Source organism: Crinia signifera, chromosome 19 (genome assembly GCF_055691185.1).
Source record: "Crinia signifera chromosome 19, ASM5569118v1, whole genome shotgun sequence".
NCBI classification, from domain to species: domain Eukaryota; kingdom Metazoa; phylum Chordata; class Amphibia; order Anura; family Myobatrachidae; genus Crinia; species Crinia signifera.
In genome coordinates, this window is record NC_139226.1 from 143,649,117 (window position 1) to 143,669,658 (window position 20,542).

The 20,542-nt window shown below is 53.3% G+C and overlaps 1 protein-coding gene across 2 annotated transcripts in view; it reads left to right on the plus strand.

The window, feature by feature from the left end:
* The window catches only part of UBASH3B (ubiquitin associated and SH3 domain containing B), a 160,506-nt gene that overhangs the window by 131,934 nt on the left and 8,030 nt on the right, over positions 1–20,542 (plus strand). For both annotated transcript variants that reach the window (XM_083163582.1, XM_083163583.1), the window contains exons 11-13: positions 4,196–4,340; positions 14,013–14,119; positions 19,162–19,271. In XM_083163582.1, coding sequence (XP_083019708.1) covers positions 4,196–4,340; positions 14,013–14,119; positions 19,162–19,271 — 362 coding nt within the window. The remainder of the gene's footprint in view (positions 1–4,195; positions 4,341–14,012; positions 14,120–19,161; positions 19,272–20,542) is intronic.

Here is a 20,542-nt window from a genome sequence, read left to right on the forward strand (position 1 = left end):
TTACACAGCCGGGCTACACACTGACATCTGAGCTACATTACACAGCCGGGCTACACACTGACATCTGAGCTACATTACACAGCCGGGCTACACACTGACATCTGAGCTACATTACACAGCTGACGTCACAGCTACATTACACAGCCGGGCTACACACTGACATCTGAGCTACATTACACAGCTGACGTCACAGCTACATTACACAGCCGGGCTACACACTGACATCTGAGCTACATTACACAGCCGGGCTACACACTGACATCTGAGCTACATTACACAGCCGGGCTACACACTGACATCTGAGCTACATTACACAGCCGGGCTACACACTGACATCTGAGCTACATTACACAGCCGGGCTACACACTGACATCTGAGCTACATTACACAGCCGGGCTACACACTGACATCTGAGCTACATTACACAGCCGGGCTACACACTGACATCTGAGCTACATTACACAGCCGGGCTACACACTGACATCTGAGCTACATTACACAGCCGGGCTACACACTGACAACTGAGCTACATTACACAGCCGGGCTACACACTGACATCTGAGCTACATTACACAGCCGGGCTACACACTGACATCTGAGCTACATTACACAGCCGGGCTACACACTGACATCTGAGCCACATTACACAGCCGGGCTACACACTGACATCTGAGCCACATTACACAGCTGACGTCACAGCTGCATTACACAGCAGGGCTACACACTGACGTCACAGCTACGTTACACAGCACTGCTTAACACTAACAACGTTATACATGGCCCCACCCCCATATTACACACAGCACATTGTACATTATACACAGCCCCTCCACGTTACACCCAGTACACACAGCATATTGTACACAATCCCATGGTACAATATCATACCTCCCAACTTTTGAAGTTGGGAGCGCGCTCCCGAAAAGTGGGCGCGGTCTTGAGAAAAGGGGCCGTGGCCTCGCGAACTCCGGCCACGCCCCCGTTTTCGCCGCTCGTGGCTCGTCGGCGCTGAATAGACGCTGTGCGCATGTGCACAGCGTCTATTCTCGGCAAGCTGGGGGGGCTCCCAACTGTCCCCCCACCGCGGGACAATGGCGGCCCCGGGCGGGACGCGGGAACGTCCCCGAATATCGGGACGTTCCCGCGGTAAGCGTGACAGTTGGGAGGTATGCAATATACACTGCACCATATGTTATTACACCCAGTACAGACACTACTGAATATTACACACTGCCCCCACTCCCCCAGGACATACACCACTAAATTACCTATACCCCCCCCCCCCCCCCCTCATTCCCCTTATATTGCAGCCACGCACACATTACATGCAGGCAGCCCCCAGTGCACACTAACCTGGCTGTGTTACTCCTTGCTGGGGGTGCAGGATCCCGGCAGTGTGTGGAGGGGGAGGCAGATCACTGCCGGCTGGGGAGGAAGGAAGGAAGAGCTGGCAGCAGGCCTGATGCACGGAGCTCACTGTGGTGGGCGGGGCCAGCTGGCGTAAAGCAGAGGCCTGGCTGCCGGCTCTGCTGCTCCTCCCAATACACTACAGTGCACACTGACTGCTTCCTGTCAGCCAGTACACACGGCAGCAGCAGCAGCCTCGGCCTCGCGGTGGCCTGGCTGGCTGTGATGTGCTCCCTGCACGCTCCGCCCCCCACCAATTCCGGATGAGCGCATACGCAGGGGTATGGGTAAAATCCAGAATCGGATAAGACACCGGAATGCCGGACTGGACATCAAACTCTGCTTTCCGGAGCTTGTAGTATCCGGTCCGGGGGTGTCCTGTCCGGGGGTGCTCCATCTGATGAGGCTGCTCTCGCACCTGTCACCTGGGAGAGGAGAGGGGGTAGAATACAGCCTCACCGCATGGTCTGGGGGTGTAATAAAAACTGGAACGGTCCAGACCACACGGGGAGGCTGTAATCTCCCCTTCCCCATGTCCCTGGTGTGAGCAATCACAGGCATCCCCCCGGACAAGACACCCCCCGCATGGGACACCCCTCGGACCAGACACTATAAGCTCCGGAATGCAGAGTTTGATGTCTGGTCCGGCGTTCCGGTGTCTTATCCGGGTCCGGTTTTTACTTAGTCCCCATACGCAGTCCATATTTTAATGGACGGACCCAGAAACCGGGAGGACTGTGGGGCTTTGCGGGGCAGCGGGAGGCTCTTGTGAAAGTCGGGAGCCTCCCGCTAAATGCAGGAGGGTAGGCAAGTATGGGTTAAACCCCCCCCCCAGACCAGCCATGACCGGGTTATTCCCCCCCCCCCCCCCCCGACCAGCCATGACAGGGTTATTCCCCCCCCCCCCCCCCCCCAGACCAGCCATGGCAGGGTTATCCCCCCCCCCCCCCCAGACCAGCCATGACAGGGTTATTTCCCCCCCCCCCAGACCAGCGATGACAGGGTTATTTCCCCCCCAGACCCGCCATGACAGGGTTATTTCCCCCCCAGACCCGCCATGACAGGGTTATTTCCCGCCCAGACCAGCCATGACAGGGTTATCCCCCCCAGACCCGCCATGACAGGGTTATTTCCCGCCCAAACCAGCCATGACAGGGTTATTTCCCGCCCAGACCAGCCATGACAGGGTTATTTCCCACACAGACCAGCCATGACAGGGTTATTTCCCCCCCCCAGACCAGCCATGACAGGGTTATTTCCCCCCCCCCCCAGACCAGCCATGACAGGGTTATTTCCCCCCCCCCCCCCCCAAGACCAGCCATGACAGGGTTATTTCCCCCCCCCCCCCCCAGACCAGCCATGACAGGGTTATTTCCCCCCCCCCCCCCCCCCAGACCAGCCATGACAGGGTTATTTCCCCCCCAGACCCGCCATGACAGGGTTATTTCCCACCCAGACCAGCCATGACAGGGTTATTTCCCACCCAGACCAGCCATGACAGGGTTATTTCCCACCCAGACAAGCCATGACAGGGTTATTCCCCCCCCCCAGACCAGCCATGACCGGGTTATTCCCCCCCCCCAGACCAGCCATGACAGGGTTATTTCCCCCCCCCCCCCAGACCAGCCATGACAGGGTTATTTCCCCCCCAGACCCGCCATGACAGGGTTATTTCCCACCCAGACCAGCCATGACAGGGTTATTTCCCACCCAGACCAGCCATGACAGGGTTATTTCCCACCCAGACAAGCCATGACAGGGTTATTCCCCCCCCCCAGACCAGCCATGACCGGGTTATTCCCCCCCCCCAGACCAGCCATGACCGGGTTATTCCCCCCCCCCAGACCAGCCATGACAGGGTTATTTCCCCCCCCCCCCCCCCCCCCAGACCCGCCATGACAGGGTTATTTCCCACCCAGACCAGCCATGACAGGGTTATTTCCCACCCAGACAAGCCATGACAGGGTTATTCCCCCCCCCCCCCCCCCCCCCCAGACAAGCCATGACAGGGTTATTTCCCCCCCAAACCCGCCATGATAGGGTTATTTCCCACCCAGACCAGCCATGACAGGATTATTTCCCACCCAGACCAGCCATGACAATGTTATTTCCCACCCAGACCAGTCATGACAGGGTTATTCCCCCCCCCCCCCAGACCAGCCATGACAGGGTTATTCCCCCCCCCCCCCCCCCCAGACCAGCCATGACAGGGTTATTTCCCACCCAGACCAGCCATGACAGGGTTATTCCCTCCCCCCCCCCCAGACCAGCCATGACAGGGTTATTTCCCCCACCTCCCAGACCAGCGATGACAGGGTTATTCCCCCCCCCCCCCAGACCAGCCATGACAGGGTTATTTCCCCCCCAGACCCGCCATGACAGGGTTATTTCCAACCCAGACCAGCCATGACAGGGTTATTTCCCCCCCAGACCAGCCATGACAGTGTTATTTCCACCCCAGACCAGCCATGACAGTGTTATTTCCACCCCAGACCAGCCATGACAGGGTTATTTCCCCCCCAGACCAGCTATGACAGGGTTATTTCCACCCCAGACCAGCCATGACAGGGTTATTTCCACCCCAGACCAGCCATGACGGGGTTATTTTCACCCCAGACCAGCCATGACAGGGTTATTTCCCCCCCAGACCAGCCATGACAGGGTTATTTCCTCCCCAGACCAGTTATGACAGGGTTATTTCCACCCCAGACCAGCCATGACAGGGTTATTTCCCCCCCAGACCAGCCATGACAGGGTTAATATGTCTGCTGCATTTCGTGTCTTCAAGGGCTCAATCAAGAGAATAAGGGAAAGATTCGCATTGAACCCGGCTTATTTGAATGGACGAAGTGGGTATCCGGAAACGCTCTGCCCGCCTGGCTCTCACCCACAGAACTAGCGGCTGCTAATCTAAGTGTTGATACAGCGTACAGGTACATAGTGCGTGGCCAAGGTGACCGGCGCGCGTGTGTGTGTGTGTGTGTGTGTATGTGACTATTGTCTTCACTTTGGTCCTGTTCTATGTCGGGTTATCACTAGACCTTGTGTACCTCATGCATCATACCTCAATGTATTATTGGGTAAGCTGGATGCTGCTTCAGCCAAGGATTGGCTGTCTCCACCATGCTCAGTGCCCCCGAATTCCCGGCGATAGTGCCCCAGCGAGGTTATTACTCTGCTGTTACAATGTAATTCTCAGTAGCTCGGGGCATTAGAAGAATTGCCTGTATTGGTCGGAATGAGGCACCTGTGTCATGGATCAGAAAACAATACCAACATAATCCTTGGGGCTGATACAAGTATTTCTCACGTTTTGTTGGTACCCAAAATACAGAATTAGATTCATTTCAAGATAGGAGAATTTGGAGTTCTGGAGACTTGTACCCTCTAAGGTGGTTGCTTTTTAAAGCAGGCACAATTCGCTTCCTTAGGAGCAGTAACGTCACCGTCAGGTCACCAAAGTGTCCACTTTCATTCGGAGAGAGTACCGGAAGCCAGAAATGGAAGAACGGGATTGCGTTGCCAGCAATGCCATACACCTGCAGCAATGATCTTTGTAAGACATGAACTGGATTTAATATGAGTTAGTGCCTGTAGTAGGTAGGGTGAGTAGTTAGAAATGCCATGTCTGGAAATAAGATTTCCCCACTTGGGGTATAAATACAGGAAGTAGGTTCAAACCTCCACATACCTTGGAAAAGAAACCTATTTGGTCTTGAAATGCGTTGGCCGTGGAGAGGAGGTGTACGACATGGACTGCCACTGGGACACAGGCTCCGCGGAGGCCTGGGATACACAAACACCTGCCTTATTTGCCTACAATTCTTTGTGGAGTATTTTCCTCGGTGAGGGTCTTTTTCTGTATTTTGGGTACTATTTGAGGGAGAACAAAACGTGAGAAATACTTGTGTCCGTGCCAAGGATTATGTTGGTATTTTTTCCTGCTATTTGTCTGTATTGTGTATGAAAGGTGAATCATACTATCCAGCAAAATCCTAGGCAGCGATAAGCGCAAGGGTCACCCCCCCAAAAAAACCTTCTTTGTGAACCTGTGTCATGGAGCCTCTGCTCCATGTCGGAGTGAGGCACCTGTGTCTGTGGAGCCTCTGCCCCATGTCAGAGTGAGGCATCTGTGTCGGGGGAGCCTCTGTCTCAGGTCGGAGTGAGGCACCTGTGTCAGTGGAGCCTCTGTCTCAGGTCGGAGTGAGGCACCTGTGTCAGTGGAGCCTCTGTCTCAGGCCGGAGTGAGGCACCTGTGTCGGTGGAGCCTCTGTCTCAGGCCGGAGTGAGGCACCTGTGTCTGTGGAGCCTCTGCCCCATGTCGGAGTGAGGCACCTGTGTCTGTGGAGCCTCTGCCCCATGTCGGAGTGAGGCACCTGTGTCAGGGGAGCCACTGTCTCAGGTCGGAGTGAGGCACCTGTGTCAGTGGAGCCTCTGTCTCAGGCCGGAGTGAGGCACCTGTGTCGGTGGAGCCTCTGTCTCAGGCCGGAGTGAGGCACCTGTGTCGGTGGAGCCTCTGCCCCAGGTCGGAGTGAAGCACCTGTTTCGGTGGAGCCTCTGACCCAGGTCGGATTGAAGCACCTGTGTCGGTGGAGCCTCTGCCCCAGGTCGGAGTGAAGCACCTGTGTCGGTGGAGCCTCTGCCCCAGGTCGGAGTGAAGCACCTGTGTCGGTGGAGCCTCTGACCCAGGTCGGAGTGAAGCACCTGTTTCGGTGGAGCCTCTGACCCAGGTCGGATTGAAGCACCTGTGTCGGTGGAGCCTCTGCCCCAGGTCGGAGTGAAGCACCTGTGTCGGTGGAGCCTCTGCCCCAGGTCGGAGTGAAGCACCTGTGTCGGTGGAGCCTCTGACCCAGGTCGGAGTGAAGCACCTGTGTCGGTGGAGCCTCTGCCCCAGGTCGGAGTGAAGCACCTGTGTCGGTGGAGCCTCTGCCCCAGGTCGGAGTGAAGCACCTGTGTCGGTGGAGCCTCTGCCCCAGGTCGGAGTGAAGCACCTGTGTCGGTGGAGCCTCTGCCCCAGGTCGGAGTGAAGCACCTGTGTCGGTGGAGCCTCTGACCCAGGTTGGATTGAAGCACCTGTGTCGGTGGTGCCTCTGCTCCAGGTCAATGTGAGGCACCTGTATCTGTGGAGCCTCTGCCCCGGGGGGTGTGTTTCTGTGTGTGTGTGTGTGTGTGTGTCAGGGCCATCTTAACAGCAGTGTGGGCACCTGGGCAAAGCAATGCACTGGGGCCCATACCCATTCTCCCCTCCTAGGGGTGGGGGGTGCTATCAGCAACAGCTTTGATGTCCCATGGGTGGCAGGGGGTGCTCTATCTTCCATTCAACATGTAGGACCTGGAGCAGTAACTTCTGCTAATTACTCCTATACCGCACAGGTGGTGGGAGGGAGAACACTAACGTGTGGAAGGGGGCACTGAGCTGAATGAAGGGTCCCTTGTAAATGACTTCCAGGGAGGTAGGGGGTGTTATACACAGGGGACGGTTGGATAATGGAGTGGGCTTAATATTCGTCATTTTCCGGTGGAAGGGCAGCTTGTTTGACTGCAGATATCACCATTATCTGGAAATAGATTTCTTAGCCTTCAATAGTATAAAAACCTAGAGTTCCAACTTTAAGGAGGTGCTGGGAACTTGGGGATCAGAGATCAGGAGCCAGAGCAATCCATTGACAAAAATATAAAACTGTACACCAGACGTTTGGAGCTGGAGCAGGGAGCGGCTGCTTGAAGGCTGATATCTCTGGTTCTGGGCATGATAGAGACAAGCCGCTAGAGTTGACAGAAAGGGGAGAGTCCCAGCTTTTGTAATATACTCTCAGAAAATCTCTAAGTCAGAGAGAACCTGAGAAATATGACTGGGAATTGCAATTAACAGGTCGGATGTGGACTGCAGCTTTGAAGTTTGAGAGGTACTTATGTATTATCTGGGCTCCCATGTTAAATGCACCCCATTTTTTCATACCCCTACTATCCAACTACGCATGGAGTTGATTTTATATAGTGTTGCGAGCGCAGTGGTCTCATAAGAAAAACGGGAGCCCAGATATTACATAAGTACCGAAGTTTGAGATCTCCAGTTCCCCAGGGATGATTTTCAAAATTCTGGTATCCCTGGGAAACCTTATACACCTGGGGCCCCTGGGCAAGTGCCCATTAAGCCCATACGAAAAGACGGCCCTGTCCCTGCACACACAATAGTAACACAGCAGAGTGAGTGGAAGGTGTGACATTATACAGCAGGAGGGGTACGCTCTCAGCATGGTGGCACAGTAATGCTGATTAATGTTCTGCACTGCGTGATCAGCATCAGATGTGCTGCGTGTGGTCTGTAATCTGACATGATTACTCAGCTCTTAGTTCACTGCAGCATAAATTATTACGCTGGTTATCCCGATCCGGTCACAGGATATTCCTCCTATGTATTTCTCCAGCTCCGCTTCTGCTGGGTACACTTACCTGGCTGTACGCACCTGTGTGCCAGCCCAGGTACCTACAGAGGTCAGCAAGGGTCTCCTACCACAGCGCTGAGGTCATGGGTTCTATCCCCACCAGGTGTTATATATACGGGGCAGTAGGGATGGTGTAATAGTTACATTACTGCCTCACAGCGCTGAGGTCATGGGTTCTATCCTCACCATGTGTTATATATACGGGGCAGTACGGATGGTGTAATGGTTAGCATTACTGCCTCACAGCACTGAGGTCATGGGTTCTATCCCCACTATGTGTTATATATACAGGGCAGTACGGACGGTGTAATGGTTACATTACTGCCTCACAGCACTGAGGTCATGGGTTCAATACCCACCATGTGTTATATATACGGGGCAGTACGGATGGTGTAATGGTTAGCATTACTGCCTCACAGTGCTGAGGTCATGTGTTCTATCCCCACCATGTGTTATATATACAGGGCAGTACGGATGGTGTAATGGTTAGCATTACTGCATCACAGCACTGAGGTCATGGGATCTATCCCCAACATGTGTTATATATACGGGGCAGTATGGATGGTGTAATGGTTATAGCATTACTGCCTCACAGCGCTGAGGTCATGGGTTCTATCCCACCATGTGTTATATATACAGGGCAGCACGGATGGTGTAGTGGTTACATTACTGCCTCACAGCACTGAGCTCATGGGTTCTATCCCCACCATGTGTTATATATACGGGCAGTACGGATGGTGTAATGGTTAGCATTACTGCCTCACAGCACTGAGCTCATGGGTTCTATCCCCACCATGTGTTATATATACGGGGCAGTACGGACGGTGTAATGGTTAGCATTACTGCCTCACAGTGCTGAGGTCATGGGTTTTATCCCCACCATGTGTTATATATACGGGGCAGTACGGATGGTGTAAAGGTTACATTACTGCCTCACAGCGCTGAGGTCATGGGTTCTATCCCCACCATGTGATATATATACGGGCAGTACAGATGGTGTAATGGTCAGCATTACTGCCTCACAGCACTGAGGTCATGGGTTCTATCTCCACCATGTGTTATATATACAGGGCAGGACGGATGGTGTAATGGTTACATTACTGCCTCACAGCGCTGAGGTCATGGGTTCTATCCCCACCATGTGTTATATATATATACGGGGCAGTACGGACGGTGTAATGGTTACATTACTGCCTCACAGCGCTGAGGTCATGGGCTCTATCCCCACCATGTGTTATATATACGGGGCAGTACGGATGGTGTAATGGTTAGCATTACTGCCTCACAGCACTGAGGTCATGGGTTCTATTCCCACCATGTGTTATATATACAGGGTAGCACGGATGGTGTAATGGTTACATTACTGCCTCACAGCGCTGAGGTCATGGGTTCTATTCCCACCATGTGTTATATATACGGGGCAGTACGGATGGTGTAATGGTTACATTACTGCCTCACAGCACTGATGTCATGGGTTCTATCCCCACCATGTGTTATATATATACGGGGCAGTACGGATGGTGTAATGGTTACATTACTGCCTCACAGCACTGAGGTCATGGGTTCTATCCCCACCATGTGTTATATATACGGGGCAGTACGGATGGTGCAATGGTTACATTACTGCCTCACAGCACTGAGGTCATGGGTTCTATCCCCACCATGTGTTATATATACGGGGCAGTACGGACGGTGTAATGGTTACATTACTGCCTCACAGCACTGAGGTCATGGGTTCTATCCCCACCATGTGTTATATATATGGGGCAGTACGGATGGTGTAATGGTTACATTACTGCGTTACAGCACTGAGGTCATGGGTTCTATCCCCACCATGTGTTATATATATGGGGCAGTACGGATGGTGTAATGATTATATTACTGCCTCACAGCGCTGAGGTCATGGGTTCTATTCCCACCATGTGTTATATATACAGGGCAGTACGGATGGTGTAATGGTTATATTACTGCCTCACAGCGCTGAGGTCATGGGTTCTATCCCCACAATGTGTTATATATATGGGGCAGTACGGATGGTGTAATGGTTAGCATTACTGCCTCACAGCACTGAGGTCATAGGTTCTATCCCCACCATGTGTTATATATACAGGGCAGCACGGATGGTGTAATGGTTACATTACTGCCTCACAGCGCTGAGGTCATGGGTTCTATCCCCACCATGTGTTATATATATGGGGCAGTACGGATGGTGTAATGGTTACATTACTGCCTCACAGCACTGAGGTCATGGGTTCTATCCCCACCATGTGTTATATATACAGGGCAGCACGGATGGTGTAGTGGTTAGCATTACTGCCTCACAGTGCTGAGGTCATGGGTTCTATCCCCACCATGTGTTATATATACGGGGCTGCACAGATTGTGTAATTGTTAGCATTACTGCCTCACAGCGCTGAGGTCATGGGTTCTATCCCCACCATGTGTTATATATATACGGGGCAGTACGGATGGTGTAATGGTTATATTACTGCCTCACAGCGCTGAGGTCATGGGTTCTATCCCCACAATGTGTTATATATATGGGGCAGTACGGATGGTGTAATGGTTAGCATTACTGCCTCACAGCACTGAGGTCATAGGTTCTATCCCCACCATGTGTTATATATACAGGGCAGCACGGATGGTGTAATGGTTACATTACTGCCTCACAGCGCTGAGGTCATGGGTTCTATCCCCACCATGTGTTATATATATGGGGCAGTACGGATGGTGTAATGGTTACATTACTGCCTCACAGCACTGAGGTCATGGGTTCTATCCCCACCATGTGTTATATATACAGGGCAGTACAGATGGTGTAATGGTTACATTACTGCCTCACAGCGCTGAGGTCATGGGTTCTATCCCCACCATGTGTTATATATATACGGGGCAGTACGGATGGTGTAATGGTTATATTACTGCCTCACAGCGCTGAGGTCATGGGTTCTATCCCCACAATGTGTTATATATATGGGGCAGTGCGGATGGTGTAATGGTTAGCATTACTGCCTCACAGCACTGAGGTCATAGGTTCTATCCCCACCATGTGTTATATATACAGGGCAGCACGGATGGTGTAATGGTTACATTACTGCCTCACAGCGCTGAGGTCATGGGTTCTATCCCCACCATGTGTTATATATACAGGGCAGTACGGATGGTGTAATGGTTACATTACTGCCTCACAGCGCTGAGGTCATGGGTTCTATCCCCACCATGTGTTATATATATATACGGGGCAGTACGGATGGTGTAATGGTTATATTACTGCCTCACAGCGCTGAGGTCATGGGTTCTATCCCCACAATGTGTTATATATATGGGGCAGTACGGATGGTGTAATGGTTAGCATTACTGCCTCACAGCACTGAGGTCATAGGTTCTATCCCCACCATGTGTTATATATACAGGGCAGCACGGATGGTGTAATGGTTACATTACTGCCTCACAGCGCTGAGGTCATGGGTTCTATCCCCACCATGTGTTATATATATGGGGCAGTACGGATGGTGTAATGGTTACATTACTGCCTCACAGCACTGAGGTCATGGGTTCTATCCCCACCATGTGTTATATATACAGGGCAGCACGGATGGTGTAGTGGTTAGCATTACTGCCTCACAGTGCTGAGGTCATGGGTTCTATCCCCACCATGTGTTATATATACGGGGCTGCACGGATTGTGTAATTGTTAGCATTACTGCCTCACAGTGCTGAGGTCATGAGTTCTATCCCCACCCCGTGTTATATATATATATATATATATATATATATATATATATATATATATATATATGGGGCAGTACGGACGGTGTAATGGTTAGCATTACTGCCTCACAGTGCTGAGGTCATGGGTTCTATCCCCACCATGTGTTATATATACAGGGCAGTACGGATGGTGTAAAGGTTACATTACTGCCTCACAGCGCTGAGGTCATGGGTTCTATCCCCACCATGTGATATATATACGGGCAGTACAGATGGTGTAATGGTCAGCATTACTGCCTCACAGCACTGAGGTCATGGGTTCTATCCCCACCATGTGTTATATATACAGGGCAGTACGGATGGTGTAATGGTTACATTACTGCCTCACAGCGCTGAGGTCATGGGTTCTATCCCCACCATCTGTTATATATATACGGGGCAGTACGGACGGTGTAATGGTTACATTACTGCGTTACAGCACTGAGGTCATGGGTTCTATCCCCACCATGTGTTATATATACGGGGCAGTACGGACGGTGTAATGGTTACATTACTGCCTCAAAGCACTGAGGTCATGGGTTCTATCCCCACCATGTGTTATATATATGGGGCAGTACGGATGGTGTAATGATTATATTACTGCCTCACAGCGCTGAGGTCATGGGTTCTATCCCCACAATGTGTTATATATATATGGGGCAGTACGGATGGTGTAATGGTTAGCATTACTGCCTCACAGCACTGAGGTCATAGGTTCTATCCCCACCATGTGTTACATATACAGGGCAGCACGGATGGTGTAATGGTTACATTACTGCCTCACAGCGCTGAGGTCATGGGTTCTATCCCCACCATGTGTTATATATATGGGGCAGTACGGATGGTGTAATGGTTACATTACTGCCTCACAGCACTGAGGTCATGGGTTCTATCCCCACCATGTGTTATATATACAGGGCAGCACGGATGGTGTAGTGGTTAGCATTACTGCCTCACAGTGCTGAGGTCATGGGTTCTATCCCCACCATGTGTTATATATACGGGGCTGCACAGATTGTGTAATTGTTAGCATTACTGCCTCACAGCGCTGAGGTCATGAGTTCTATCCCCACCCCGTGTTATATATATATATATATATATATATATATATATATATATATATATATATATATATATATATATATATATATGGGGCAGTACGGACGGTGTAATGGTTAGCATTACTGCCTCACAGTGCTGAGGTCATGGGTTCTATCCCCACCATGTGTTATATATACAGGGCAGTACGGATGGTGTAAAGGTTACATTACTGCCTCACAGCGCTGAGGTCATGGGTTCTATCCCAACCATGTGATATATATACGGGCAGTACAGATGGTGTAATGGTCAGCATTACTGCCTCACAGCACTGAGGTCATGGGTTCTATCCCCACCATGTGTTATATATACAGGGCAGTACGGATGGTGTAATGGTTACATTACTGCCTCACAGCGCTGAGGTCATGGGTGCTATCCCCACCATGTGTTATATATATATACGGGGCAGTACGGACGGTGTAATGGTTACATTACTGCGTTACAGCACTGAGGTCATGGGTTCTATCCCCACCATGTGTTATATATATGGGGCAGTACGGATGGTGTAATGATTATATTACTGCCTCACAGCGCTGAGGTCATGGGTTCTATTCCCACCATGTGTTATATATACAGGGCAGTACGGATGGTGTAATGGTTATATTACTGCCTCACAGCGCTGAGGTCATGGGTTCTATCCCCACCATGTGTTATATATATGGGGCAGTACGGATGGTGTAATGGTTAGCATTACTGCCTCACAGCACTGAGGTCATAGGTTCTATCCCCACCATGTGTTATATATACAGGGCAGCACGGATGGTGTAATGGTTACATTACTGCCTCACAGCGCTGAGGTCATGGGTTCTATCCCCACCATGTGTTATATATACGGGGCAGTACGGATGGTGTAATGGTTACATTACTGCCTTACATCACTGAGGTCATGGGTTCTATCCCCACCATGTGTTATATATACAGGGCAGCACGGATGGTGTAGTGGTTAGCATTACTGCCTCACAGTGCTGAGGTCATGGGTTCTATCCCCACCATGGCCCTAACTGTGCAGAGTTTGTATATTCTCCCCGTGCTTGGGTGGGTTTCCTCCGGGTACTCCGGTTTCCTCCCACAACCCAAAAATATACTGGTAGGCTAATTGGCTTCTAACAAATTAACCCTATAATGCCTGTGTGCGCGTGTACATGTGGTAGGGAACATAGATTGTAAGCTCCACTGGGGCAGGGACTGGTGTACTCTGTACAGTGCTGGGGAATATGTGTGCGCTATAAGAAACTATTAATAAATACATGAATGAATGTGTGTCCTATATATGTACAATGTGTCCCATGGGATCTGCTCATTTCCCCCCAGACCTCACTTCTCTATCAGCAAGATGGTGGTCTCCGAGACGTACGACACTTACATGAGCCGCAGCTTCCAGGTGACCAGGGACATCCTGAGCGAATGCAAGGGCAAAGGTGAGGCCACGTTCCACGACACCCACTCCAGCAACGATGCGACTGGTGATGTGACTGGCGCCGGCTTACTACGTAATACTACATACCTGCTATTTCCACATTTCTATACAATATATATCATCATATATAGGATATGTACAGGATTGACAATACCAAATGCTTGACATTGACAAAAGGTTGACGCAAGGAAAGGGTCTACATGGCAATGGTTGACACATTTTTTTGTTGTCACTTTCGACACCTGACGACACAGACTACACTGATTGGGGGTCCGTGTTGTCAGGTGTCGAAAGTGACAACAAAAAAATTGAAAACGAAGTTTATCCTTTTCATGTTGACCTTTTGGTGTCGACATACCAACTGTCCATCACCTGAGATGTATGAAGCCTTGGAGAGAGATAATATGGATAAGATAGCGGCCAGCCAATCAGCTCCTAGCTGTCACGTTACAGTCTGGGTTTGAAAAGTAACAGTTAGGATCTGATGGGCTGCTCGTTTATCACTCTCCATGTTATCACTTTTTGAAGGTTAATTCATCTGGCCCAAAGTATCAGCCAATCAGCTCCTAACTGTCATGTAACAGGCTGTGTTTGATGAACAATAGGAGCAGATGAGTTGGTTAGTACTTTATCTCTCTCTAATGTAAGTATATCTGCCTCACAGTGTCTGTCCGGATCTGCAGAGCCTGTGCCACTCTCCTCGCTGTAGTGTGTGTCTGTCCGGAGGTAGAGACATGTGTCTGTCCGGATCTGCAGAGCCTGTGCCGCTCTCCTCGCTGTAGTGTGTGTCTGTCCGGAGGTAGAGACATGTGTCTGTCCGGATCTGCAGAGCCTGTGCCGCTCTCCTCGCTGTAGTGTGTGTCTGTCCGGAGGTAGAGACATGTGTCTGTCCGGATCTGCAGAGCCTGTGCCGCTCTCCTCGCTGTAGTGTGTGTCTGTCCGGAGGTAGAGACATGTGTCTGTCCGGATCTGCAGAGCCTGTGCCGCTCTCCTCGCTGTAGTGTGTGTCCGTTTGACCGAAGGTAGAGATGTGTGTCTGTCCGGATCTGCAGAGCCTGTGCCACTCTCCTCGCTTCAGTGTGTGTCTGTCCGGATCTGCAGAGCCTGTGCCGCTCTCCTCGCTGTAGTGTGTGTCCGTCCGGAGGTAGAGACGCGTGTCTGTCCGGATCTGCAGAGCCTATGCCGATTTTCCTCGCTGTAGTGTGTGTCCGTCCGGAGGTAGAGACGCGTGTCTGTCCGGATCTGCAGAGCCTGTGCCGCTCTCCTCGCTGTAGTGTGTGTCTGTCCGGAACTGCAGAGCCTGTGCTGCTCTCCTCGCTGTAGTGTGTGTCCATCCGGAGGTAGAGACGCGTGTCTGTCCGGATCTGCAGAGCCTGTGCCGCTCTCCTCGCTGTAGTGTGTGTCTGTCCGGAGGTAGAGACGTGTGTCTGTCCGGATCTGCAGAGCCTGTGCCGCTCTCCTCGCTGTAGTGTGTGTCCATCCGGAGGTAGAGACGTGTGTCTGTCCGGATCTGCAGAGCCTGTGCCGCTCTCCTCGCTGTAGTGTGTGTCTGTCCGGATCTGCAGAGCCTGTGCCGCTCTCCTCGCTGTAGTGTGTGTCTGTCCGGAACTGCAGAGCCAGGGCTGCTCTCCTCGCATTAGTGTGTGTCAATCTGGAGGTAGAGACGTGTGTCTGTCCGGATCTGCAGAGCCTGTACCGCTCTCCTCGCTTTAGTGTGTGTCCGTCTGGAGGTAGAGACGCGTGTCTGTCCGGATCTGCAGAGCCTGTGCCGCTCTCCTTGCTGTAGTCTGTGTCTGTCCGGAGGTAGAGACTTGTGTCTGTCCGGATCTGCAGAGTCTGTGCCGCTCTCCTCGCTGTAGTGTGTGTCTGTCCGGAACTGCAGAGCCAGGGCTGCTCTCCTCGCATTAGTGTGTGTCAATCTGGAGGTAGAGACGTGTGTCTGTCCGGATCTGCAGAGCCTGTACCGCTCTCCTCGCTTTAGTGTGTGTCCGTCTGGAGGTAGAGAGGCGTGTCTGTCCGGATCTGCAGAGCCTGTGCCGCTCTCCTTGCTGTAGTCTGTGTCTGTCCGGAGGTAGAGACTTGTGTCTGTCCGGATCTGCAGAGTCTGTGCCGCTCTCCTCGCTGTAGTGTGTGTCCGTCCGGAGGTAGAGACGCATGTCTGTCCGGATCTGCAGAGCCTGTGCCGCTCTCCTCGCTGTAGTGTGTGTCTGTCCGGAGGTAGAGATGTGTGTCTGTCCGGATCTGCAGAGTCTGTGCCGCTCTCCTCGCTATAGTGTGTGTCCGTCTGGAGGTAGAGACGCGTGTCTGTCCGGATCTGCAGAGCCTGTGCCGTTCTCCTCGCTGTAGTGTGTGTCTGTCCAGAGGTAGAGACGTGTGTCTGTCCGGATCTGCAGAGCCTGTGCCGCTCTCCTCGCTGTAGTGTGTGTCTGTCCGGAGGTAGAGACGTGTGTCTGTCCAGATCTGCAGAGCCTGTGCCGCTCTCCTCGCTGTAGTGTGTGTCTGTCCGGAGGTAGAGACGTGTGTCTGTCCGGATCTGCAGAGCCTGTGCCGCTCTCCTCGCTGTAGTGTGTGTCTGTCTGGATCTGCAGACTCTGTGCCGCTCTCCTCGCTGTAGTGTGTGTCTGTCTGGATCTGCAGAGCCTGTGCCGCTCTCCTCGCTGTAGTGTGTGTCTGTCTGGATCTGCAGAGCCTGTTCCGCTCTCCTCGCTGTAGTGTGTGTCCATCCGGAGGTAGAGACGTGTGTCTGTCTGGATCTGCAGAGCCTGTGCCGCTCTCCTCGCTGTAGTGTGTGTCTGTCCGGAGGTAGAGGAGTGTGTCTGTCTGGATCTGCAGAGCCTGTGCCGCTCTCCTCGCTGTAGTGTGTGTCCGTCCAGAGGTAGAGACGTGTGTCTGTCCGGATCTGCAGAGCCTGTGCCGCTCTCCTCGCTGTAGTGCGTGTCTGTCCGGAGGTAGAGACGTGTGTTTGTCCGGATCTGCAGAGCCTGTGCCGCTCTCCTTGCTGTAGTGTGTGTCCGTCCGGAGGTAGAGACGTGTGTCTGTCTGGATCTGCAGAGCCTGTGCCGCTCTCCTCGCCGTAGTGTGTGTCTGTCCGGAACTGCAGAGCCTGTGCTGCTCTCCTCGCTGTAGTGTGTGTCCATCCGGAGGTAGAGACGCGTGTCTGTCCGGATCTGCAGAGCCTGTGCCGCTCTCCTCGCTGTAGTGTGTGTCTGTCCGGAGGTAGAGACGTGTGTCTGTCCGGATCTGCAGAGCCTGTGCCGCTCTCCTCGCTGTAGTGTGTGTCCATCCGGAGGTAGAGACGTGTGTCTGTCCGGATCTGCAGAGCCTGTGCCGCTCTCCTCGCTGTAGTGTGTGTCTGTCCGGATCTGCAGAGCCTGTGCCGCTCTCCTCGCTGTAGTGTGTGTCTGTCCGGAACTGCAGAGCCTGTGCTGCTCTCCTCGCATTAGTGTGTGTCAATCTGGAGGTAGAGACGTGTGTCTGTCCGGATCTGCAGAGCCTGTACCGCTCTCCTCGCTTTAGTGTGTGTCCGTCTGGAGGTAGAGACGCGTGTCTGTCCGGATCTGCAGAGCCTGTGCCGCTCTCCTTGCTGTAGTCTGTGTCTGTCCGGAGGTAGAGACGTGTGTCTGTCCGGATCTGCATAGTCTGTGCCGCTCTCCTCGCTGTAGTGTGTGTCCGTCCGGAGGTAGAGACGCATGTCTGTCCGGATCTGCAGAGCCTGTGCCGCTCTCCTCGCTGTAGTGTGTGTCTGTCCGGAGGTAGAGATGTGTGTCTGTCCGGATCTGCAGAGTCTGTGCCGCTCTCCTCGCTATAGTGTGTGTCCGTCTGGAGGTAGAGACGCGTGTCTGTCCGGATCTGCAGAGCCTGTGCCGTTCTCCTCGCTGTAGTGTGTGTCTGTCCGGAGGTAGAGACGTGTGTCTGTCCGGATCTGCAGAGCCTGTGCCGCTCTCCTCGCTGTAGTGTGTGTCTGTCCGGAGGTAGAGACGTGTGTCTGTCCAGATCTGCAGAGCCTGTGCCGCTCTCCTCGCTGTAGTGTGTGTCTGTCCGGAGGTAGAGACGTGTGTCTGTCCGGATCTGCAGAGCCTGTGCCGCTCTCCTCGCTGTAGTGTGTGTCTGTCTGGATCTGCAGACTCTGTGCCGCTCTCCTCGCTGTAGTGTGTGTCTGTCTGGATCTGCAGAGCCTGTGCCGCTCTCCTCGCTGTAGTGTGTGTCTGTCTGGATCTGCAGAGCCTGTGCCGCTCTCCTCGCTGTAGTGTGTGTCCATCCGGAGGTAGAGACGTGTGTCTGTCTGGATCTGCAGAGCCTGTGCCGCTCTCCTCGCTGTAGTGTGTGTCTGTCCGGAGGTAGAGGAGTGTGTCTGTCTGGATCTGCAGAGCCTGTGCCGCTCTCCTCGCTGTAGTGTGTGTCCGTCCAGAGGTAGAGACGTGTGTCTGTCCGGATCTGCAGAGCCTGTGCCGCTCTCCTCGCTGTAGTGCGTGTCTGTCCGGAGGTAGAGACGTGTGTTTGTCCAGATCTGCAGAGCCTGTGCCGCTCTCCTTGCTGTAGTGTGTGTCCGTCCGGAGGTAGAGACGTGTGTCTGTCTGGATCTGCAGAGCCTGTGCCGCTCTCCTCGCCGTAGTGTGTGTCCGTCCGGAGGTAGAGACGTGTGTCTGTCCGGATCTGCAGAGCCTGTGCCGCTCTCCTCGCTGTAGTGTGTGTCTGTCTGGAGGTAGAGGAGTGTGTCTGTCTGGATCTGCAGAGCCTGTGCCGCTCTCCTCGCTGTAGTGTGTGTCTGTCCGGAGGTAGAGGAGTGTGTCTGTCTGGATCTGCAGAGCCTTTGCCGCTCTCCTCGCTGTAGTGTGTGTCCGTCCAGAGGTAGAGACGTGTGTCTGTCCGGATCTGCAGAGCCTGTGCCGCTCTCCTCGCTGTAGTGCGTGTCTGTCCGGAGGTAGAGACGTGTGTTTGTCCGGATCTGCAGAGCCTGTGCCGCTCTCCTCGCCGTAGTGTGTGTCCGTCCGGAGGTAGAGACATGTGTCTGACATCTGTCCCCCCTGTTACTCTGTTCCCCAGGTAACAACATCCTCATCGTGGCTCACGCCTCCTCCCTGGAAGCCTGCACCCGCCAGCTCCAGGGTCTCGCCCTACAGAACGCCAAGGACTTTGTGCAGGTGGTCAGAAAGGTGCGTAGTCCGGACATAATGTTGCTCTCTCTGGGATTGCAGCATTTGGTATGCGGAAATGTTTTATTACAGGGGTACTCAAACTCGGTCCTCCGGACCCCACATCTACTAACACTGCAGGGTCACTCCATTATTCCATCTTCTCTGCTTTCTTCTATTATAGTGCTCAGTGCCTGAATTCATCATGACATGCAGGGGGCAGCGGAACGGTAATAGTAAAGGGGCAATAATATTAGGTACATAATGTGGTGAGGTCACCTGGTCGCGGTGTTAGGGGCCGATGAGGTCACCTGGTCACGGTATCAGGGGCTGATGAGGTCACCTGGTCGCGGTGTTTGGGGCCGATGAGGTCACCTGGTCACGGTGTTAGGGCCTGATGAGGTCACCTGGTCACGGTGTTAGGGGCGATGCGGTCACTTGGTCGTGGTGTTAGGGGCCGATGAGGTCACCTGGTCGCGGTGTTTGGGGCGATGAGGTCACCTGGTCGCGGTGTTTGGGGCCGATGAGGTCACCTGGTCACGGTGTTAGGGCCTGATGAGGTCACCTGGTCGCGGTGTTAGGGGCGATGCGGTCACTTGGTCGTGGTGTTAGGGGCCGATGAGGTCACCTGGTCGTGGTGTTTGGGGCGATGAGGTCACCAGGTCGCGGTATTTGGGGCTGATGAGGTCACCTGGTCGCGGTGTTTGGGGCTGATGAGGTCACCTGGTCGCGGTGTTTGGGGCTGATGAGGTCACCTGGTCGCGGTGTTAGGGGCGATGAGGTCACTTGGTCGCGGTGTTAGGGACTGATGAGGTCACCTGGTCGCGGTGTTTGGGGCCGATGAGGTCACCTGGTCGCGGTGTTAGGGGCGATGCGGTCACTTGGTCGTGGTGTTAGGGGCCGATGAGGTCACCTGGTCGCGGTGTTTGGGGCGATGAGGTCACCTGGTCGCGGTATCAGGGGCTGATGAGGTCACCTGGTCGCGGTGTTTGGGGCCGATGAGGTCACCTGGTCACGGTGTTAGGGCCTGATGAGGTCACCTGGTCGCGGTGTTAGGGGCGATGCGGTCACTTGGTCGTGGTGTTAAGGGCCGACGATGTCACCTGGTCATGATGTTCGGGGCGATGAGGTCACCAGGTCGCGGTATTTGGGGCTGATGAGGTCACCTGGTCGCGGTGTTTGGGGCTGATGAGGTCACCTGGTCGCGGTGTTTGGGGCTGATGAGGTCACCTGGTCGCGGTGTTAGGGGCGATGAGGTCACTTGGTCGCGGTGTTAGGGACTGATGAGGTCA